Source organism: Argentina anserina, chromosome 2 (assembly GCF_933775445.1).
Source record: "Argentina anserina chromosome 2, drPotAnse1.1, whole genome shotgun sequence".
NCBI classification, from domain to species: Eukaryota; Viridiplantae; Streptophyta; class Magnoliopsida; order Rosales; family Rosaceae; genus Argentina; species Argentina anserina.
In genome coordinates, this window is record NC_065873.1 from 25351732 (window position 1) to 25375672 (window position 23941).

Genomic DNA, 23941 nt, shown 5'->3' on the forward strand with positions numbered 1-23941 from the left:
CAACCCCCATTTACATCTCATTTCTGGTAGAAAATGTCACCCTCCACCATTACTCGTAGGGATGATAATGGGCAGGGTAGGCTCATGAGATCGAAATACCATACTCATATCCAATTTCAATTATGACCTCATACCCGCCCAATCCTCGTTAAAAAGTAATGGGTATTCCCCGCCTCATACCCGCTGGGGATCCATTTCCCATACCCGCCCCAATACCTGTTAATAATATTTTGTTATATTATATATAAATTCATATGAAGTATAGAAAAAACGTAAAAATCTAAAATGAAAACTAAATATTATGATGAAATTAGTTTTGTTTTTTACATTAATTAAACTTAAACCAATACAAGTCTAGATCAAAATAAAATAGTAACTATAAAAAGTTTTTTATTTACATAAATATTAAATTAATTAATATTAAAACATATATAATATATATTTTATTCTTATTTGGTGGAGATGGAGATGTAGATCAAAATACCATCCCCACCCGTTACCCAATTTCATATTTCGAATATAGGGGATCTCCATACACGTTTCCCGGTTTTACTCATTACACAGCCTTATTAGAGTCGAATATCCGTGATTACCCTATCCGATGGATAATATTGCCATCCCTACTCACTCGAGTCATTCCTGTCTGGCCTGGCATGCAGCTTGCCAAATCACACTTGCCTTCGGGGGCGAGGTGTCATAGTCAATTTGTTACCAAGCTTTCATTGCTCATATTCAGGGGTCCAATCTGTACTGATATCATTCAAGAGTCTCTTCTTGTTAGATCTATATTCTATCCATTCCTTCGAAGATGAGCCAGTATATAAATATTAGAGTTATGGCACGAACCACTTTTGTACTAACAAGCCAAGTTGTTATCTTCAAAGAAATAGTTACTTCAGATCCACTGGGGGTTGAGCTAAGAAGTATGTTTCTTTTTCATTGTGACAACTCTACCAGTCGACTTGGCCGCAAATTTTTAATTGTGGGTTTGTTGCAAGTTGATCGACACCTCATGACCTCAACAAACGAACCAAGTTAATCAACGAAACTTATTCAAAGTAAGATGCCTCTTGACGCTTGTGCTTTGCCAATGGGGCTCATAATAAATTTATCACTCCCAACCTGCCCTTGAAGATAAAGAAATCAATGATCAGAAATTGTTGCGGATAGTGACTCCTCTATTATTGGTGTATTGACCATACATTATGCATAAACATCGAACAGCAACACGAACTGTCACAGATTCCTGGTTGTTAGAGGGATAATAGTGTTGTTTACTCTAATGCAAATGGGTGAAAGTTCTGCATGAAGTATAGGATTTCACTCATTTGAGTACCAAAATCATATATTATCTTCTTGTCCTGAACTTTCCAGTCTCTAGCGTGTACGATATGGACCATGCAGGCTAATAATTTTGCCATTGAAAACATGTGTGGGTAACTATACGAGTAGTAAGGTGCTTCTTCAGTCTTTCTCTTTAACTTCCATGATGCTACCGAATTCGATTTTTCGAACGATTGACCAGAGGTCCAGAGCCACTAGTCAACTCGTGTATGTATACATGATAAACTGCTTCACGCTTCTAAAGAAGAAGAAGAAGAAGAAGAAGAAGGGGCTTGCATTGCATGTAAGATTAAGCTGAATTGATATTCTTGAGCTAATTGCTTCATGCATATTGATATACCTCGTTCATTCTTCAGATCATAAAGCTTTAAGGGTGCTTTTTGTTTCGTTTACATATGTTGGTAATGAGTTTTAACTCCATGACACCTGAACTGAGTTTTGTGGTTTTTAATTCCAGTTGGGTTTGCTGAGCAAGTTCATCATTTGATTACTGCCAAAGCTAATGGGCCGACTAACCGGCACCGTAGAAACACTCACCGTGAAGTCCATGAGCTTAAGTACTGAAGATTCAGAACCCCATAGCAAGTCTAATGGATTAGACTATTTAAACAATTTGGAAAGGTCTCTCAGCTTCAAGAAATGGGAACCTACAGAAGAAAAACTCAAAGCAGCATCTGATACATTTGAAGAGAAACCACATTCAATTTCTTCAGTTGGTAGAAACTGTGAAAAAATGCAGATAAAGAAACCCACAATTCTGCTTCCTGAGCCAATGGTGTTGTTTTCTCCAAAACCACCAGTTAGCAGTCGCCATGCTGCAGCAACTAGGCTTCAGAAAGTATACAAGAGTTACAGGACTAGGCGCAACCTCGCAGATTGTGCTGTTGTGGTTGAGGAACTCTGGTGTGTATCATGAAAATGTGACAACTTTTTTTCATACACGTGTTAATTTGTTGCTTATATGTGAGGTGAATTTGTTGTAGGTGGAAAGCCGTAGACTTGGCAGATTTAGAACGAAATTCGGTGTCATTCTTCGACATTGAGAAACAGGAAACTGCTGTATCAAAGTGGACGAGAGCTAAAAAAAGGGCAGCTAAGGTACTTATTTAGTTTTGGTTATGTAAATGAAATTTCTGAGATGTGCAAATTAGTGGAGAAGATCAAAGTTAACAAACCAAAATGGTTGTGTTTGTAGTTAGGAAAAGGTTTGTGCAAGGATCAGAAGGCTCAGAAACTAGCCCTGCAGCATTGGCTTGAAGCTGTGAGTATATATATCTATGCACTTCTATTGCCGAGTTTTGTACAGAAAGAGTCTTCTTTGTGCTTCTTTACTTTTTAAGTTCTGTTTATACGACTTTGTTGTTTACAATTCTAATACTTTTCATTGAAAAATCGATGAAAGTAGGAGCTTATTTCATTAGAAACATAGTAATCTTATAGATCAATCCATGGATTTTAATTAAGCTGAATGACAATGTTATCACACAAGGATCATTAGGCAGTGATCCTAATACATTGCTGGAAATTGGACCATTTGGCCAACACTCTGTATAGGCTTACTGATCCGTAGACATTCTTTTTTAGTGACATTGGAATGAAAACATCTTTCTTTTACTGGTAATGAAAACATCTTCCATCATACATACAACCGTCTATGATTCCCGTATTTTTCTTTGAATTGATGTTAACCTGTCTTTCCTACACCCTGGAACTGAAGGTTGGATGTTGGTGATGGTAAAGACACAAATGTCAAGAAGTGTCCAAGGCCTGATTTCCAGCGCCAGTGCATAAAATATCTTGAACCAGTAAGAATTCACATACTAGTCACTAATCACTACGTTGATGTTTATCTGGTGCACCCTCCATGGTAATAGTTTTGACATTTTCATTTTTTTTATTAGAGAGAAAGAGAAGCATATGAAGTGATTGTAGAGGATGGGAAGCTAGTGCAGAAGCAATCAGGGTTACTTGTTAACACAGATGAAGGGTCAAAGTGGATATTTGTGCTGAGCACATCAAGGTCTTTATATGTAGGACAGAAAAAGAAGGGGTCTTTTCAGCATTCAAGTTTCCTCTCTGGAGGGGCTACTACTGCAGCTGGAAGACTAGTTTCTCATAATGGGGTTCTTGAGGTACATACACACATTATGTAATACATTTGAACTAACTTGTAATTTCTCAATACATGTAATACTTAGCTGATCAAATACCTCATCTTTCACTTCCATCTTTTCAGGCTATATGGCCATACAGTGGTCACTATCTTCCAACCGCAGACAACTTCAAGGAATTCATTAGCTTCCTCAGAGACAACAATGTAGACCTCACCAATGTCAAGGTAATTAGGCAATAAGCAAATTAAGAATGTTTTAAAAGAATTAACCAAGTTTTAGAGAGATTGAATTTTGAACATTTGTTACTGTTTTATAGATGTATGCTGTTGATGAGGACAAAGCATATCAAAATGAGGGGTGCTCTGAGCCAGAGGTGACTGGATCATCCACAAGCAAAGTGACCCTGGATGATTCTAATAGTGGTGCTGCCATAGAAGTTCCAGCAGATCATCAACAACAACTTGAGAGCAATTTGAGTAATGCAGATGATGTAGAAGAAGAAGAAGCAGCAGAAGTATTTGACATGTCAAAGCGCTTAGCTTGCAATTGGACCAGTGGCCTTGGACCACGTATTGGGTGTGTGAGAGACTATCCAGCTGACCTTCAATTCCCAGCTCTTGAGAAGGTCAATCTATCACCAAGGGTCACGCCCAGCCTCCGTGAAAGTTATTCCCCAATCCCTTCACCTAGACCAGGCTCAAAGATCAGGGTCTCACCTAGACTTTCATATATGGGCCTCCCTAGCCCAAGGGTACCTAATTTTTAATCATACTTGTTAGGCCGCGTTTGGTTCAAGAAAATAATTCACTGCAATAGTGCAACCTCTCATTTCAACACTATTAGCGTGCTCTGGTTTGATTTTCATTTCCTTGAAAATTACTTTCCGGAAACAACAGAGTCTCGGCTCTCGAGTGTGATGGGGTCATCTTGTTCCCGAACTTGTTTAGTGTTTCAGGGAGTCATAGGACGAAGGCGAACTTGTTATTCTTTTATTTATTTGTCACTCTTTAAACTAATTTGTAAACTAGGAGCTCCAATTTGTAAATATGCTCTTCTTGTGAATGGTGCAAGCACAATGTCCCCATGCATCAATCTTTTTCTTTCCTCTGGGTTTTATGCAACAAAGGCATCATGCAAATGATAGTACAACATAACACTGCTAGTCAATTAGTAGAGGGAATCCAATGAAAGGATGAGATCCTATCCAAATTCAAAGAGGTAGAGTAGTAGAAGATGATCATAAATGAAATGAAGTTATTCCAAGCCATGAAAGGAGGAATGAGGAATCCAAGGAGAAAATAGAAATAAAGAACAAGCCTTTCATTGGAAGTCCATTAATTTAAACATGGAATTGGAAGCAAGATTGGAATTTTGAAATCTTGGTGGCAAAGGACAAGAGTGTTCAACCTCGATGTCAACGCCTGACAACAACATATAAATTCAAGTTGGTGTTTGTTGAGAAATTCGAAAAGAGAGAAAAATTAAGTAAAAACACTAAACACACTTTTATCTAAATAAATGCTTCTTTACCCGAACACTGGTCAGTCTCCATTCTCTCCAGTCCGCTGTCAAATTTTGGGTGCATGATTCAAAAACAGAGCAATTATAAAATAACATCAAAACGAATAATTAGTGTTCCTTAAAATCTCAGTCTCATCTATTAGGTGTATTCTTTCGAGTCTGTGCCATGTCATGATTCTCATCATAAAACCTCGCTATTTTTGTGCGTGAATGAAATTTTCAATTACGTCAAAATGTGTTCATCACATTCAAACATTCAAGGATTAACTTGTTCATCATTTGATCACTTTGAGTGTAGCCTAGCCACTGTTAACTCCATAATCACAATCATGGTTATGTATTGATGATTTGATGTGCTAATGTAAAATCGCAAAGAGTTTTCAAACACGAAACACTTTTTATCATATTATGTAATCTGTATTTTTAACGACGGTACATTCTTATACATTGTCGTGATGTTATATGAATTTATAAATAGTTAATTCAAATTTTATAGATGAACAAGAGTAAAAAAAAAATCTATATATATTTTTCGAAAAGCTTTTATCTTTTCCATTGTGGATTAGCATGAGTACATTATGGATTGCTCTATTATGTTTCATCATTTAACAGCTCTAACCTCTCTCATAGTTCCAAAAGTAAAAAATCATTACAACTCTATTGAGATCAAAGTGGATTTAAGCAATGGATCACTCAATGAGCAACAAATTATAAGGTACCTTGCATGCAATTACACAATTCTGGTGTCTTAATTTTAAAGTGTTTGAAATGTTATCAATCTTCGACTACACTTGTGCGCAATGTTCATATTGTAACTCATTTCGATTCATAAACCACCTTCTTAAACTGTCTGGTAAAAGCATACAGGAAGAAAACAATGCATCATCAAAACAAATGTGGTAACTCAAGATCCAATCTCAAATTTTTTAACCCCGAATCAAGCAAGTGTATCCCTTCTTTAAGGGAGCGAATTTAGTTTCTTACCTACTCAGTTCAAACTTGCCCTCAATCACATGCCCAGAACTGTGAGAAGGCCGCAGCAACCAGAAATTGAAAACACAAAAGGGTGGAAGAGTGACTAGTCAGCCAATCCAATTGGATACGTTGTCGGTTTCCTTTTTAACTCTTTTCGTAGACAATAACACAGAGTCATGCCGTCGTGGCCACATTCATCATTCTTCCCCAGATAAAGTGGTGGGCAATAACACAGAGTCATGCCGTCGTAGACAATAACTCTTAAATTTTGCAGCGAACTTGGGTAAAAATAACTGCACCCACTTCCCAAAGAATCGAGCGCCAATTATACTCGGCCTCTTGTCCATTCTTGTGTGTTTTTGAATTTCAAATCTCGAACGGCTCCTCTTCTTCATCTCTCTTGTACTTCCACCACACCCCACTAATCCCACAAAACTATGCCCACGTTGGTGTCTGCTTCCTAAAACGCAGTCTCTCTTATTTCTCTTTCAGTTTCAAGCTCCAACTTCTCCAAAGTATTAAGCTTTTGTCTTCGCTTCTTCACAGAAATGGGTGCTTCAGGAAAATGGGTGAAGTCCCTCATAGGTTTCAAAAAACCCGACAAAGATGACCAAGTACAGCTCGCATCTTTGTTCTAGTTCCAACTGTTTATACCACTCACTGTGCAAGAACTTTCTCTGAATCTCTTTTTTTGTTTTGTAGGAAAAGGTGGGTGGGAAGAATAAGAAATGGAAGCTATGGAGGAATGCGTCTGGGGATTTCGGGTCTTCCTGGAAAGGATTCAAAGGGAATCACAGAGCTGCTTCTGAAGGGTCTGATTCACCGAGAAGGGCAGAAGCGTACACTACCGCTGTGGCTACAGTGGTTCGAGCTCACCCCAAAGATTTTAGAGTTGTCAGGCAAGAATGGGCTGCTATCAGAATCCAAACCGCTTTCAGAGGCTTCCTGGTAATTGAACTGTTCTGCTTTTCTTCCCATTTATGAAATCTAGAACATTAGAGAGTAGATCTAGATTGATGTCTCTGGAATAGGATTTAGACTAGTAATCTTTGTTTTCAGAAAGTAAAAATCTTTGCTGCGAAATTTATATGATCTTATTATATATTGAAAGGCAGAGTACTCTGTTCTGTTCTGTTTGTTATCAAATGGCTAATTACTCATTTGGGGTCTAAAGTTTGAAAGTTTAAAAACTGGTTTACAGGCTAGAAGGGCTTTGAAGGCTTTGAGAGGAATAGTGAGGCTTCAAGCTCTAGTTCGGGGCAGACAGGTGAGGAAGCAAGCAGCTGTAACACTGAGGTGCATGCAAGCTCTTGTTCGAGTTCAGGCGCGTGTGAGGGCTCGCCGCGTGCGAATGTCCATTGAAGGCCAAGCTGTACAGAACATGCTCAATGAGCGCCGCACCCAAGCCGATCTCTTAAAAGAAGCTGAGGTAGTTTAAACACTCGCACACTTCGCTTTCGTTTCAAATGTCAAAGAAGTGAAAGTACAAATCTTTAAGGTCATTGATGTTATTAGTTCACTTATTGATAAAGTTGTGAAATTTGAAAATGCAGGAAGGATGGTGTGACAGCAAGGGAACAATAGATGACGTAAGAGCAAAGATTCAAATGAGGCAAGAAGGGGCCTTCAAGAGGGAGAGAGCAATTGCTTACTCTCTTGCTCAGAAGGTAGTTATATAACTTATATTATTGATGAAGCCTAATAATGTTGGTACATTTTTGGTCATGTTACTGCTGTATAAGCAAAGATTGAGTTTCTACTTTTGTTATCTCAGCAATGGAGATCAACCCCAGATTCGAATTCACGCATCAATTCCTCAGTGTACTCACTCAATAAGAACAATGAATTCGACAAGAACAGCTGGGGATGGAGTTGGTTAGAACGCTGGATGTCAGCTAAGCCATGGGAGACTAGATTGATGGAAGAATCCAACGCTGACCCATCTGAGATCACACCGCCTCCAAAGAAATTTGCAGACCCTTTTGTTGGCATTGGCATACATTCGAAATCTTCAGAGCCTCCATGCTCGGTCAAAGTGAGAAGGAACAATGTCACCACTAGGATTTCTGCAAAACCACCACACCTTGCTCAAGTGACTACTCGCTCATCTTCAAGCCCAAGTTCAGAATTTCGGTATGATAATAGCCCTGGCTCTTCTTCACTTCCATCAGCAACACCGGTTTCGGGAAACACTGGATTGGCTTCAGATAAAACAGATGAGAGCAGTAACTTTAGGCCAAGTTACATGAACCTGACTGAGTCAACTATGTTAAAGCAGAAAGCAGCAAGTTATCAATCTCACAGAACTCAAAGGCAGTCCATGGATGAGTTTCAGTTTCTCAAGAGGTCTGGGGCTTTCTCTAATGGCGATTCCAAAAGTAGTGCTGGTTCTGAGCTATCATCAGTCCATTTCTCGAAGCCGCTTGGAATGCCAACCGGCTTGGATAAGAACTCCATGAAACTAAGGTGAAAGGGATACTTGATCATGTGATCAACTGCTTGTTGTTCCCTACATGTGTAAGTTAGTGTTGTTGTGCAAGAATAGTTTTTTTACCAGTAAAATATGAGTCCTTGATAATCGACCTTAGTTATGATTTGAGGTTTCAGTTGTAAAATAGTTGATTTGTTATGGAATTGCACACTGCTTGCTACTTATTTCACATGGGATTAATCTTAGGATAAGTTTGTACAATGTTTCACTCGAGGTTTCTGAAGGGAGCCGCGCGACTACTTCAGAAACAAGTTCTTGAGCATGATAGCATACAAATCAACACTTGCTTCTATTCAACATTATTGCCTCTCGTATAACATTAGAAGTTGTGGAATGTGTAATGATGACAACTGAAAAAGCTTAACGAGTCCCTGTCCGCTTAATAACTGTAAGCTTGACACCCTTTTTGAAGTTAAGAACAATGCCATACTCAAGTTCCAGAGGTGTCTCCATGTTTGGAGAGTGTCTGAACACATATTTTCGGTATAAATGTATCAATGAGAGCTTTAGTTCTTGTAGAGAAAATTTCTGACCAATGCATGCTCGAGGCCCAATTCCAAATGGTAAGAGAGCATAAGGATGCCTTTGTTTCTCTTCTTGGCCGTTCGGATCAAACCTCTCTGGCTTGAACTTCTCTGGCTCCGGGAAGTTCTTTGGATCTTTAGCCAAAACTCCGAGAGCTAACCAGACCCAAGTTCCCTGCTCCTCAAAAGAAAAGAAATCTTCTAATTAGTTTATTAAACAAGTTTCAAACCAGTAGGAAGAGGTTTTTAGTTAAGCAGCAGTACCTTTGGTAGAAGATAACCTCCTACTTCTACTTCTCTTGCCGTTTCTCTTGCAACTAATGGAGAAACCATGTAAAACCTCATTGCCTCTTTAATAACCTGCCAATTTACATAAATTAGATCAAGTAATTAGCAGCAAACAAATGAGTACTTGGTTAGCTCTTGAAGGTCCATCTGAGTTACCTGTGCAAGATAAGGGAATTTATGCTGAAGATCATGAGCTGTTGGGATCTGATCATGTGGACCAAATCCATCGATTTCGGCTAACAACTTGCTTTCGACATCCGGGTGTCCAGAAATCAAGTAGACAGCTGAAGACAAGGTAAAAGATGTGGTGGCTGAACCAGCAAGCAAATGCTCATAAGTGACTGCACTAATGTAGTCTGGAGTGAACACACTCTTTGCTACCCCTTCTGACTCCCTTGCATTCATTATGAGTGACAAGAAATTCTTTGATCCTCGCTCGCTATCTTTCATTCTCTTCATAACAATCTCATCAAGCCGGCTGGTCAATTTTTGGTTAGTCCGGTCTACTTTCCAGTCCATAGTGCCCGGAATTCTCTTCAAGATTTGCCTAAATGGCTCTTGTAAAATGGGCACTAGTAGCCCCAATATAATTGATAAGGAACCTGATAAGTCCATCTTAAGCTGAGTTGTGGAATAGATGTGTTGGTTTATGAAGTCTGAAACTTCATCATCAATCTTGTTGATTGAATCACTGATGGACTGTGGTTTTGAAAGGCCAAAATTGACACCAAAAGCAGCTTGTCCAATTACATCAGTGGCCAATCTGAGGGAGAGGTTTGAAAAGGTAAAGTCTTCATCCTGTTTGGAAGGGTGATCAAGGTTAAGAGTAGCAGTTTCAATATATGATTGCATTGTGGGAACAAGGCCGACTAGGTATGAAGGTTGATACACTGATAATATGGTGTTTCTCATAGTTGACCATCTTGTATCTCTGAATCAATATAGACTCAAAATCAGTCAAAAAAATACCAACTTGAACTGATATTCTCCACATAATTCATGAATTTAACGATACCTGGTGAATTTGATTTAAAAAAATATACCTGGTGAAAAACAGACCCTTTTGGTGAAGAGGGGAGGCTGAGATTGGAGATGGTATGCTTCTGTTTGGCATGTCTTTAAATTTCTTGATTCCAACTTCTCTACAAAGCTCAGCATCTGCTACAATTATAAGTGGCTGTCTTCCCATATGAAACCTGCCCAACATTAATCAACAGATTTACCGGATAAGTTTATAATCCATTATAACTTGGATGCTCAAATGTATAATCAAGTAATCAACACCCCAAACTCATAATCAACAGAAACAGCCATAATCTAAGAGTCACATAAGAGTGATAAGACTACTCACAATTAGTTAGTTGTGTTTGAAAGAAGAAGCTTGATGTAGCTAGTTGCTGCATACAGAAACACATACTAACCTGAAGATGGGGCCATATTTCTTGGCAAGAACTGAGAACAAATCAGGACCATGCTTGGCCAGCAAGGGAAGGTGTCCTAGGAAAGGGATAGTTCTTGGGCCAGGAACCCTTCTCACTCCCCAGTACGGTGCATACAAGTAGCCCAAAACTCCAGCCAATATTGCCAGCACTGTAAAAATGGTTGACACCACAGAAACATTGGTAATCAAAAGGTCCATCCTCATCAATATCTGAAAGCTTTCGTCTTTGGTTCTCTGAATGAGAAACAAAGAGAGGAGAGTCTACTTAATCGACAAGAACGATCGGGTTAATTTAATATATAGTTGCTGGAATAAGTTGCAGGGTCTCACTGCTCACCAGGCAACTTGAATAAGGTTACTGGGTCCTTTGTCTCTATGCAAATAATTTTATTCCTGAAACTTTTGCACCATATTGTGGTGGTTATAACATCATAAGACCTTTTTTGTCGACCATGACACCACGTTTGCTCCATGCTTTCAAAATTCAATGGTGTTTTGACTCACTTTTGAGTATAAATATTTTAAGTTCAAGATGTGAATGACTACATGTTGAGAATATACATTTCACGTGAGAAAATGAGACATAGTTTATGAATTTATAAAGATTTTGATCACTTCATTTATTGTCAATTGGTTTTAGATATGAACCTCAAATCATTTTATCATAGTATCAGAGCAAGGTTTGATACAGACTTTTTTTTTCCTCGATGCATCTTAATTTCTCGTGCAGCCTCTCCTATCATTCATCATGGCTGATGATGATGTACCACCAGTTCCTCCACCCAGAAAAATTGTTCCCTCCAGTTTTGATGTGAAATCCAAATCTCTCATCTCATATCTATTTTATACTCATCCATCTGATCACTCAGACATAGTCCTAATTACTAAAATCTTGGATGGTAACAACTATAATGGTTGGAAAAAGGATATGCTCTGAGCTTTGAATTCAAAAAACAAGTTTGGTTTTATCAATGGCACAATTCGGTCTCCTTCAAAAGAGACAGATCTATATGGCTACAATTTATGTTCTAAATATCGGATATATCGGTGATATTTAGAAAACGTTATGATATCGCTCATATCAGTTGAATATATCGGTCAACAGTCAAATATCGGTCAAACTCTAATATATCGGTCAAATTCTGATTTTTTTTTCATTTTTTTAATATTTATTTCCTCTCTTTAAAAAAATTGTATTTTTTTCTTTTTTCATATATATTTCTATTTTTTATATCATTTATATTTTTAAATATATATAATGAATTTCGAGCCTAAAAAATCATTCTTAAACACTTATTTTTGTTATTAAGTGTCGTTCGTGTACTTTAATTGTTAAAAAATTAAGTATTTATTTTCTTTAGTTTACTTAGTATCGTTTCTTTAGTTTATTTAGTACATTTGAAGTATAATTTTATAAATTTTATTGAAAATAAGCAAATCCGATAAAACCGATATATATCGACATATCCTTGATATATCCCCGATATATCGTTTTACCCCTTGACCGATACGATACCGATAAGTGATATTTAGACCATTGGCTACAATACATGGACTCGAGTCAACGACTTGGTGCAATAGTGGATCACCAACACTGTCAATAACGACATGCTGAGAGTCTCACATATTACTCGTCGGCTCATGAGGTATGGGAGGACTTATATGAACGATTTTTACAAGGTAATGCCTCTCGAATTTTTGAAATTCAGCGAGATATAGCTTGTCATAAGCAAGAGCAACAATCAATCTCGGCTTATTATACAAAACTGAAAGGTTTTTGGGACAAACTGACTTCTTATTTTAAGGCTTCACACAGCTCACAAGGAGATCAACAGAGACTACTGCAATTTCTGATGGGTTTGAACGATACTTACAATGTTATTCGCAGTTAGTTGCTTTTGATGAACCCTCTGCCTATTGTCCGTCAGGCTTATGCCGTTGTGTGCCAAGAAGAAAAGCATCGTTCTCTTAGTGTTGTTTCCAATTCAGGAGAATCCAGTGGGAGTGTTGCGATGGCTGTGAGAAGTAACAATAGATCCAACTTCAATCAAGGAAGAGGAAATAGATTTGAAAGAGCTGATCTCCAGGACTCAAGATCAAATTGTAATTTTGATCGAAATTTCTCACAGCAGGAACGGCGCCAAGGTTCAGGAAGAGGCCGCACTCAATGTGTTCATTATGGTGATTCAGGTCACTGGATTCAGACATGTTTTGAGCTGATTGACTATCCTCCATGGCATCCCAAAGCGAAGCAGCAACAGACTCAATAAACCTCAAGGGCACAAACACTGGTTATCGAGAACCTTCAGCAAACAACGTCTCCAAAGCTATCAGTGGTGATGGTGGACTATCTGTGACTCTTTCAGAAGCCCAATTTGACAAATTTATCGATGTTTTCATCAGAAAACATGTTGTTCCTGATGCTCCAGGTCCTCATGTCAATGTTGTGACCAAACCAGGTTTGTCTAAGGTTCTTTCCCGCAATTGGATCATAGATAGCGGGGCTACATATCATATCACATCATCTTCTGATTTATTATATAAAGATACTTTGGCTCGTTGTCTCCTGTTTTATTGCCTAGTGGAGATATAATTGATGTTGATGTTAAACAATCATTCCCTTTAAATTATGTATTTTATCTACATGATGTGTTATCTATTCCAAAGTTCAAAGTTGATTTGATGTCAGTTAGTCGCTTGACGAGAGAGATGAGTTGTTCAGTGACTTTTTACCCTTATTGGTATATATTGCAGGATCTAGCTACATGGAGGATGATTGATTTGAGTAAACAACGTAATGGATTGTATTATTTGACGACACTGGCGACAAAGAAGTCCATGACACAACCTTCCCATTCCACCAGAAAACATGCCTGCAACCTTACCGTTACCTCCACGGACCTCTGGCACAACCGCTTGGGCCATGTGTCCTATCCTTGTTTAGGTTTCCTTGCAAAATATTTCCTAAACTTTCCAATCTAGTCCAATAAAGCTTGTCATATATGTCATTTGGCAAAGCAGAGTCGTTTACCTTTTTGTAATAGTTCAATCTCTTCTGTAAGACCTTTTAAAATAATTCATTGTGATATTTGGGGTCGATATCAACATGCTTCTCTCTCTGGGGCTCATTATTTTCTCACAATCGTTGATGATTGTTCTCGGTTTACTTGGGTTTTCTTAATGAGTCATCAAAGTGAGGCACAAAGTTTATCAAGAACTTCTTTTCCTATGCTCTTACCCAATTTGAGTCCCGCATCAAAACCTCCCGTAGTGACAATGGAAGTGAATTTATGTCTTTGGTATTTCTTTCTTGAAAATGGAGTTGTTTTTCACCACTCATGTGTTTACACGCCTCAATCAAATGGGGTTGTGGAACGCAAACATCGTCATATACTCCAAGTGGCTCGGGCTTTGAAATTTCAAGCTCATCTTCCTCCCAAATTTTAGGGTGAATGTGTTCTTACGGCGGTCCACATCATCAATAGGCTACCTACACCACTATTTTCCCTCAAAACTCCATTTGAGTTTTTTTATTCCAAACCTCCTATTTTTTCTCACCTCCGCGTTTTTGGGTGTCTAGCTTATGCTACAAACGTTCATCGCTCACATAAATCCAATCAAAACGTGTTATTTGATCCATTTTCGTCAGGTATCCAATCGGGCAAAACGCTTTTAAGTTGTATGATTTGGCCACCAAAAAAGTTTTTACGAGTCGGGCTGTCAAGTTCATGAAACAATCTTTCCTTATGCTTCTCCAAATCTTTTGGGCCACAATCTCGGCCTAACTTCTCCTTCACAGCAATCCGACCCGGTTTCCTCTTCATCAATTCCATCTTCCTCGTGCGACGTGTTCGATCTAGAGTCTCCACAGCGTAGTTCTCCATCACCTCTGCCTCATATTACCACCTCTCCTCTAGCCGATCCCCAACCTTTTCCACAGCTCACAACATTTATGCCACCTCCTCCACCACCACCGCCATCCCTTCCCACTCCACTCTGCACATATTCTCGTCCCCCTCCACCTACGCCATCCACCTAGTCACCTCCCAATCTCAATGACGCCACCCAGCCACCTTCGCCCGAGGAATCTCCACCTCCCACCGAACCCACCCCTCCAGCCCCTCCAGTCGTTCCACTAGATTGCCAGGCCGCCTGACCTACAGTGTCAGCTCCATTCACTCTGCGTCGTCTTCCTCCTTGATGCTTGGTCCGTCTAAAGGTACTCGATATCCTTTGGCCAATTATGTGTCTTATCATCAGTGTTTGCCACAACATCAATCATTCTTGGCTCAACTCAGTAATGTTTATGTTTTACGATTTGGAGTATGTCTCATGTCGAATTGGAAAGCTATCTGTTTAAGACAAATACTGTATGGGAAGGCCGGGCGGCCCGGTCCATTTTATGCGGGCTAAAACAGTGCTCGGACCGGCCCATTTATTTATCGTGTTGGGCTCGGGCCGGCCTATTTTCTTAAACATCAAGCCCAGCCTAGCCCATGACCTATGCCTATGTCGGGCCGGGCTAAGAAGCGGGTCGACCCGGTCCATTAGCATTAAGACACAATTATAATAAAAAAAAATATTATGTAATTAGAATATTTGTTTTATATAGCTATTTAGAATAGTAAAATAAATAAAATACTATAAAATATTATATAATTTTATTTTTTTAATGTTATGTATGTCAAAACAATGACGTTTTCTTCACTACTTTGATAATATTTGTGAAATATTGTAGTTAAAATAATGAAATAATCAAGACATTTTAAATTTAAAAGTTCTAATATTCAAGTCTACAAATGATAATTGTTTAAATAGTTATATAAATAATATAAAATTATGTGTTTAACGGGCCAGCCCATGAATTTATTGTGCACGGGTCGTGCCAGGCTCAAAACAGACTTGGGTCGCGGCGGGCCCATAGGCTCAAATATCTCGGTTTGGTCCAGGCCGCTAACAGGTTCGGGCCGACTTTTAACGGGACATGCTCGGATTTTTCGGCCCATTTGCCACCTCTAAAGCTAATGATACATGGACATTAACTCCTCTTCCAACCGGGAAGGTTCATATTGGTTGTCGTTGGGTTTACAAGGTGAAACACAAAGCTGATGGCTCTATTGAAAGGTATAAAGTCCGATTGGTTGTCAAGGGCTTCACTCAATTGGAAGGTATAGATTATCAAGAAACTTTCTCTCCTACTGCCAAGATTACTACGGTTAGGTGTGTTTTGGCTTTGGTTGCAGCTCGTGGTTGGAATTTGCACCAGTTAGATGTCAACAATGTATTCCTCCACGGTGATTTGACAGAGTAAATTTATTTGTCTCCTCGGGCGACAGGGGAAGGATAATCTAGTATGTGGACTTTATAAGTCCCTTTATGATTTAAAGCAAGCTTCAAGACAGTGGTTTGAGAAATTTGCCAATGCCATACGATCAGCCTGGTATGTCCAATTTAAAGCTGATTACTCCTTGTTCACTAGAAAGCATGGGGATTCTTTTACTGCACTTCTTATTTATGTTGATGATATATTGATTACAGGGAATGATCATAATGTTATTGATTCTCTCAAGAAGTTCTTGCATAGTCAGTTTCACCTCAAGGATATTGGAAACTTAAAGTACTTCCTTGGTATTGAGGTTTCAGCTTCTAAGCGTGAGATTTTTGTTTGTCAACGAAAGTATGCTCTATAAATTATTGAAGATGTAGGTTTACTAGGAGTAGCTCCAGTTGACACACCCATAGAATAAGGTCTCAAACTGTCTACTGAAGGTGTGATACTTAAAGATCCATGGAAGTATAGGAGATTGATTGGTAGACTCATTTATTTGATGGTATCTCGTCCTGACATCACTTATGCAATACATGTCAATTCGTCCCCGTACGTGTGGCGAATTTTCAAGCTATACACGTGAATAACATATTTTGGGTGACGTGGAGTCCGTGTGGTCATTTGGGCTTCACAAGTTGACGTCGGTAACCTGCTCTGATACTATAATAAAGTGATCTGGGGTTCACATCCAACAGTCCCTATCTAGAGTGAAGCTTCACTCTGAAATTACAGAATGAAGTTCCAATTTTGGCACACTTTTCGGTCAAATTTTTTCACCATAAGCGATTCAATATTTAGGTATGATATTCAAGATCATTTATACAAAATTTCATCTAATTCGGATATCGTTAAGGTATTGAAATTAGATTAAATCAATGAATGAATTAAAACTGTTCAACGTGAACCGTTCGTGTAAATCCCAATTTTGAAAGCTCAAACCATTGTCAAATTGGATGAAATTTTGTAGATATGATCTTGAATAGCATTTTATTGAATCACTTATAGTGAAAAAATTTGACCGAAAAGTGTGCTAAAATTGGAACTTCACTCTGGATAGGGACTGTCACATCCAAAACCAATTAGCAATAGATAAAGTGGCTCAAACCCTTATAAACTCACAGATTATGTCTCATTTTTCCATGTGGAATATATACTCTCAACACTATAATCTGCCGGCCTAGCTTATCTTTGGAAAGAATATGGCACAGTACATACAGGCTATATAGCCACGAGTCTTGGTACTCGACAAGCCAAGCCTATTGATTGCGACCTGTATATAGAACAAAGGGGTTCTCAGTATTCTAATTCTTCACTTGTTTGGCTATCATTTTCTTATTTTTCACCCGTTTGTATTTTCTCCAGTAGAGATAGAAGAGAATCTATTTCTTTGTTCTGCTATGAGCAATGGTTTTGATTCCTTCCCCTTTGCGTTTGTCCTCCCATAATCGAAGTCCCAGCATATAAACTAGTCGATTAATCATGTGCCTGTCGCAAGTAAAAAAAATTACTCACATCTACTCTACAAAAAAAAAAACAATTTTCTATGTACACATACTGTTCGACGCTTCCCTACATTAGATCTGTTTATTCTTTTTCTGTTAATTGGTCTGTTTATTCTTTTTCTAATTATTTAGGTTGCTTTGGTGACCAGAGTTCAACCGTTCAGACCCAAAGAAGCTGTAATACCCAAGTGTCTTGTTGTATGCACCACTTTCTTATGAAACCTTTTGATAACAGCATCTGGTCTACATGAGAATACATAGGCTTGTATGAATGTATGATGATAATATATAGCAGAAGTAGATTCCAACGTTTATTTGCGAATAGCAAATATCCAAGCTTGTAATGTTACTGACGTTGCCAATTATAGTAGTGTAGCTATTGATGAAGAAGAGACTTACTTATTCAAGACTACAGGTAGATTATTTTATCAGGAGGGTCAACACTGGAAGTTACAGACCAGATTTGGGTACACAACATGCTCATACAATTTTCCAAATCGTGAACTCGACAACATCCACACTGGTGAAACTATATGGACTGGTTCTTATGTACTCATGCCAAGTTAACTGCTATCCACATCACTACAATATGGACGCTGCTCTTATGTACTCATACTAAGTTAGTTAACTGCTAACTACATCACTACATGAATGAACAAATGCGAATACAGGCCGCGACTCCAGTGTGAAGCTCAAAATATGAGTCCAATTAGCCCTCCTTACTCGACTCCATAGGCTTTCCTTCTCCTGCGAAGCAGCAAACAAAAATTAACCAAATCAAAACAGAACATAATAGAATAAGGAGTACCAATATATTGAAAAATCAAATGATAATTGCAAAGCTACATAAAACAGCAACAAGTATCGGCCCCATCGCAAGCCACCATTCCCTGCTGCATCAAGAATCATACATTATTTCTTATTTGCAACAAATAACACACATACTAATTAAAACAAAACCAATAGCATATACCAATTTATGATCAGCAAGGAATGGTGTATTGGTGTTGCAGGGGCCAACTATTCCGAACATAACATCTTCATCATAAGGTAATTGGTATTTGGTTATCTTCCTCAAGGATTGGGATTGATCAGATAATCCATTTGATCAACAAGGTCTTGCAAGTCCTCACCCCACTCTGTAGGATCAGCAACTAGATCCTCCACATCCACATCGATTTCAGAATCATTTCCCATCACAACCTCTTCCTCTGGATTTCCAATGAGCTGTTCACTCCACAAGTCCTCCCAAGTTGTATCATTCACAGTGCCCAGATTGCCACCACTAGTTGGTAATGAAGTCAGATTAGAGCCCTTGATATCACTGATTGATTCATTGTCCAATACAGCAGCTGAGAAAAGTGACTCAAACTCCGACTCCATGGGTGACAACTCTCCCTGATCCTGACTTCCGGGCATGTCCAGAACATACGCTGTAGGCACCTCTTGCAAATTTTCCACACTTGGGCTGGCAGCTATTCTCCGCTTTCGACCAATTTCAACACCAACCAATTCTCTCTTCTGAGCAAAGTTCTGGAGAAAAGATGGGTTCTTGAGTGCCTTAGCTAGAAAATTCATAATCTGTTGCTGTTTCCTCTCAGTTGCCTGCACCCGATCCTCCATTGCACTTGACAGTTCTCTTGAATTCAGTTGGTGTTGCCTCAATCTCACTATTTCGGTCATCAACACTTTCCTGTGCCTCTTCAGCCTTTCAAGCTCAGTCTCTAGCCCGTACTGTCCTAATTCAACACAAGCTCCTCCTCCACCTTCATGCAGACTCTGCGACACATGCCTCCTCCTCTTGATGGTCTTCAACAAATGCCTCTGCCCTCCAAGGAACCCTTCATTCGCAAACTCCCATCGATCCGGATCAACCTTCCTAAAACCCTGCATTTCAAAATTTAGTTCAGCAACCCTTGAAAAGTCATATATCATCTAATAAGCAAATGTAACAAAGAACATGGATATCAAACCCAGTAAGGCATTATATCAAACACCGTCTAAGCAATTCAATCTCTAAACCCCAAATCTACCACTAGATTAATCAATTAGTAAACCACTTAAATTTCAACACTTTCTAACAGCCCAAATTTACCACTACAGTAATCAATTAGCAAACGACTTAAAGTTTAAAACTTTCCAACAGCCCAGAAAACAAAAAGGGACTACTGTTCATTCAATTCCGAAAACCCAATAGTAGAATTCTGCAAACATTAATATGAAGAAGAAGAAAGGTGGAATTGGTACTTACATATGTATTAAGCTGGCGAATGAAGCTCGAGAAATTGTTGTGCTTGAAGTAGCGAGGAAGAAGAGTCGAGGAGAACTGATGAGAGTCCCAAACAATGAAGCTATTGCGAGCTCTGCTCCAGGAAACAATGGGGTCTGTTGAAGGGTCCTCCACCATTTCAAACGTCTTCGTAAGAAATGGCGGCGGACCCAAGTCGTGCAAGCCCTCCATCGGCCGCGGTGACAAGGTTGAAGAAGACGAAGAAGATGAACCGCCTGTGCCTGCTACAATTTCTTCTACTTTCACTGCAACTCCCGCCATGGTTTCACCTTAAAAGATATGAACTTTACGAATGGAGAGAATTTCTAGACTTGGGTATTACTTGTTTTGAAGAAATCGGACAGGTTTGGTAGCTTAATTTGAGGTTTGAGTTGGGTTTAAGAGTGTGGGTTTGTAGTGAAAGTTGAGAACTTTAGTGAGATAGTTTGTTTGTGATGTGGATGAGAAAGAGCGGAAGTGTTTTTTAAGGCGGTGGAGTCAGTTCTAGAGAGAAAAAATCTGGTGTTTTTAAGAAGTTTCTCCAATTGTCAATACCATGATGATTGAACAAATGGCAACCACCTCAATGATCTTGAACCTTCTCATCATTCTGGGCTTCTGGCTGAACAATGTGGGCTAAAAAACCTCCTTCCTTTAACAATCCACTAAACATAGCTTTCATTTTGGGCTAATTTCTAGAATACACCGGCGTAAAATAACACCACACAGAGTTTGTTAACAGAAGGACAGAAGAGCAACCCGGTGTTTTAACCATGTCATGGGTGAGGATAGTTTAAGCATCCCAGAGTTCATTGCTATATTGGAATTGATTAGTCCAGCGTCTAAATCGACCACGTCGCGACACTCCATCGACAATATCGATCTGGAATTTAAACTTGTGAAAGGGAGGAAAATTAATCGGAAAAAACTTCTGGGAGAGAAGAAGCTTGATCACTGCATGTCTGCCTGTATTTGAGAAGATGAGGTCAACAAGAAGAGACTACCAGTTTGGAAACTTTACTTACAAGGCACCAATACAGAAGAATGGCAACGATTGCAGCATAATACATGTCACATAACATGCTGGAATTAGGCACCAATTGGGATGATGGGGTAAGATCTTTGTTACTCTTTATTCATGCATTGGTGCTGGATGAATCAATATTATAGTTTAAAGCTTTAAACTTCACAAGTTATAAATGGTGATGGACGTTGCCCTTGTTGTAACAGTACAATTCGGATGAGTTTGGAGCAAAGATATTGCTGCGATGCTTCAAGTGTTGCCCTTTTGCAGAAGAAGTGATGCCCTTTCATAATTATTTGGGCTAAGGTCGAGCATTAGGGGTCTTGGTTTTTAGTATAATTTCATGAAGTACATGGATTGCATTACACATCTGTACACATCTATAGGTTTTGAATTGGTACAGGATGTAGATACCAATATACCAATATAGTTATTGGTTCTGCATACAACGAACCTGTCTAATTGAGGTTTTGCCACTGTAAGCCAAAGATATAAACAATGAATCAAAATTTATACGTCGAATTTGTAAATAGTTTAAACTATTTAGTGTGGCGTATAGTGCTAGTTCAGCACTGGGATCGGATTAGTTTAAACAAAACTCTATATATTCAGATGAAAGTAAATGAAAACTTATTACTACTACTACGATCAGTTGAGCGTACAAAGTGATTAAACATCTCCTGCATACTTCCTCTGATAAGACTATCTCACCTTAATTTTCAAGAAGAGGTCCAATCTGTTCAGGCATGTGGTCTCGTCAAAAATGGACAATTGGAACTTTTCATCTTCATAGTTAAACCACCGATTATAAATTTCATTGCATCTTTGCACTACAATTGTATTCAACATTTGTATTCAACATCTTCTTTTTCTCATTCAATAGAACTCGATCGATATAGAAGAAGAAACAAAAGAAATAGAACAAGGGAAAAATAATATATGTAATTTATTTATTTGTCCTTATCAGTTTTTTTTATATGAGTTGAAAATGTCAAACATATATGGAAAATGGAGCTTTTATCTGTACCTCCAAAAACGGCATTTGGACCTCCTCACTTAGTAGTAGAGGTGACGAACGGGCCGGGCCGGTCCGGTCCATTTTAAACGGGCCAAAATTGTGCTCGTGTCGTGTTCGAGCCGGTCCATTTATTTATCGTGTCGGGCTCGGGCCGAGCCATTTGCTTAAATATTATGCCTAACCCGGCCCACGGCCCAAGTCCATGTCGGGCCCGGGCCCGTGTTGAGCCAAGAAGTGGGTCTGCCCGGCCCATTAGCATTATATGACACAATTAAAATAAAAAATATTATATAGTTTGAATATTTGTTTTATATAACTATTTAGAGTAGTAAAATAAATAAAATACTACAACACATTTCATAATCTTATTTTTAAAACATTACATATCTCAAAATAATGACGTTTTATTCAGTATTTTGATAATATTTGTGAAATATTGTAGTTAAAATAATGAAATAATCAATATATTTTAATTTAAAAAGTATAATATTCAACTTTAATAATGATAATTGTTTAAATATTGATATATATAATATAAAATTATGTGTTTAACGGGTCGGCCCATAGATTAATCGTGTTCGAGTCGTGCTGAGCTAAAAACGGACCGTGGCGATATATTTTGGCCCATGGGCCCGGCCCATTATAATAACGGGTCGGCTGCTAACGGACTCGGACCGTGGCGGGCCAATTTTTTAATGTGCCGGGTTCGGGCATTTGGGCCCATATGCCACCTCTAACTTAGTAGGTCTCAATTTTATTTTTATAAATACCTAAAATGTTATTTAGACCTCTCAACTTTTTCGAAAATGAACATAATGAATATATCATTATTAAATATCAAATCAATCTACTATCCATTAATATCTTTCAATTTCTACTTTTATTCAATTATTATAAACAACTCAAATAGTTCTTAATCCATATTCTCAAATTAATTTTCTCTTTCATTCATAAATTCATAATTCATAATATTGTTCTTTTTTTTCATTTATTGATTTGAAACTCACCAAATAGTAAAATCAACATGAAAAATTCTAACATCTATTGAACAATTTTTTCTCTAAGGTACCAACTAAAGTTTATCAAAAATTCTATGTAGTTTTTCAATTGATACATGAAGATTAATAATGTTATTAATTACATTTTTTAACAATAAAAAATAAAAGTAATTAAATCATCTTCTTCAATTTATTATTCTTAATTGAGATTTTTATAGAAATAAACACAAATAATAGATTGACGAAAAAAGAAAAAAATATTCGCTATTTTAAAATTGGTTGGTTGATAATTCTCTCGTATTTTCATTTTTCTACTCTTATATATATTTTTAGTAATGTCACATTCATTGAAAAAAATCAAAATGAACTTAGTTAAAATTGAGGTCTAAGTGTTTTTTTAGATGTATGAATATATACTCTCTATAGAAAAATGGCGGAGACACACACAGTATTTTCAGAGGTGTAAATGTAACTCTTATTCTTGATCTAAAAAGTGAAAAAAAAAACAAAAAAAACAAAAAAAAAACTTCTTTGGCTTTGGATTTTGGGGTCTAATTCACGAACTAAATCTAAAAAATTTGAACTGATTGACGACTAGTAAAGTCCAAATATCAAAGGCGTGTAGTGCAGCGAACAAGCAGGAGAATGCGGCAGAATTGCAATGAGGTGTAGAAATGAAGGAATGACGGGTAGTTGAAAACTTGTTAAGTAGAATCCAAAAGACATGATCTAAACAAATACCAAAGAAGGCATATGATCACGTGTTATATATATAACTACTATATTTTGATCGAAGATAATGAAGGTGACATATATATGAAATTAAACTTGCAGAATTCCAAGTTCCAACTTAAAATAATGCGATCTTTTTTTTTTTTGATACCAAAATAATGCGATCTTTGATCCATGAGTGGAACGCGTGATTCAAAGCATTTGGTTCAAGTTTGGATGGTAAAAGACCAAAGAGAGTAAAGTAGAGAATCATGAGGCTGGGATTTGAGAGAAGAGACGTGTATTTGATTATATTGCATATGGGATCGATGAATTAGGAGCCGCTAATAGTGATTCTTAGCATCATAAACAATACGAAGCAACCATTACCA

General features: G+C 38.0%; 4 protein-coding genes across 4 annotated transcripts; 2 read left to right on the forward strand and 2 right to left on the reverse strand.

Annotated features, from left to right (window-relative positions):
• Window positions 1-1594: 1594 nt before the first annotated feature.
• On the forward strand, window positions 1595-4534 carry LOC126784249 (IQ domain-containing protein IQM1-like). The gene is made up of 9 exons (XM_050509729.1): window positions 1595-1627; window positions 1802-2247; window positions 2328-2442; window positions 2540-2605; window positions 2915-2961; window positions 3062-3149; window positions 3246-3476; window positions 3581-3682; window positions 3775-4534. Exons 2-9 carry the CDS (start codon window positions 1847-1849, stop codon window positions 4222-4224), a joined length of 1500 nt encoding a protein of 499 aa, XP_050365686.1. The 5' UTR covers window positions 1595-1627; window positions 1802-1846; the 3' UTR covers window positions 4225-4534.
• Window positions 4535-6290: 1756 nt separating this feature from the next.
• LOC126782151 (protein IQ-DOMAIN 6) lies at window positions 6291-8604 on the forward strand. The gene is made up of 5 exons (XM_050507328.1): window positions 6291-6568; window positions 6657-6902; window positions 7156-7383; window positions 7508-7621; window positions 7729-8604. Exons 1-5 carry the CDS (start codon window positions 6503-6505, stop codon window positions 8422-8424), a joined length of 1350 nt encoding a protein of 449 aa, XP_050363285.1. The 5' UTR covers window positions 6291-6502; the 3' UTR covers window positions 8425-8604.
• A 128-nt stretch (window positions 8605-8732) lies between these two features.
• Window positions 8733-10981, reverse strand: LOC126782150 (cytochrome P450 711A1). Its single transcript, XM_050507327.1, has 5 exons — window positions 10679-10981; window positions 10301-10453; window positions 9414-10188; window positions 9234-9329; window positions 8733-9144 (listed from the first exon to the last, which is right to left on the reverse strand). The coding sequence occupies exons 1-5, from the start codon at window positions 10900-10902 to the stop codon at window positions 8806-8808; spliced, it is 1587 nt and encodes a 528-aa protein (XP_050363284.1). The 5' UTR covers window positions 10903-10981; the 3' UTR covers window positions 8733-8805.
• A 6989-nt stretch (window positions 10982-17970) lies between these two features.
• LOC126782873 (heat shock factor protein HSF30) lies at window positions 17971-20277 on the reverse strand. Its single transcript, XM_050508211.1, has 3 exons — window positions 19781-20277; window positions 18503-19416; window positions 17971-18422 (listed from the first exon to the last, which is right to left on the reverse strand). Exons 1-2 carry the CDS (start codon window positions 20078-20080, stop codon window positions 18604-18606), a joined length of 1113 nt encoding a protein of 370 aa, XP_050364168.1. The 5' UTR covers window positions 20081-20277; the 3' UTR covers window positions 17971-18422; window positions 18503-18603.
• Window positions 20278-23941: the final 3664 nt, after the last annotated feature.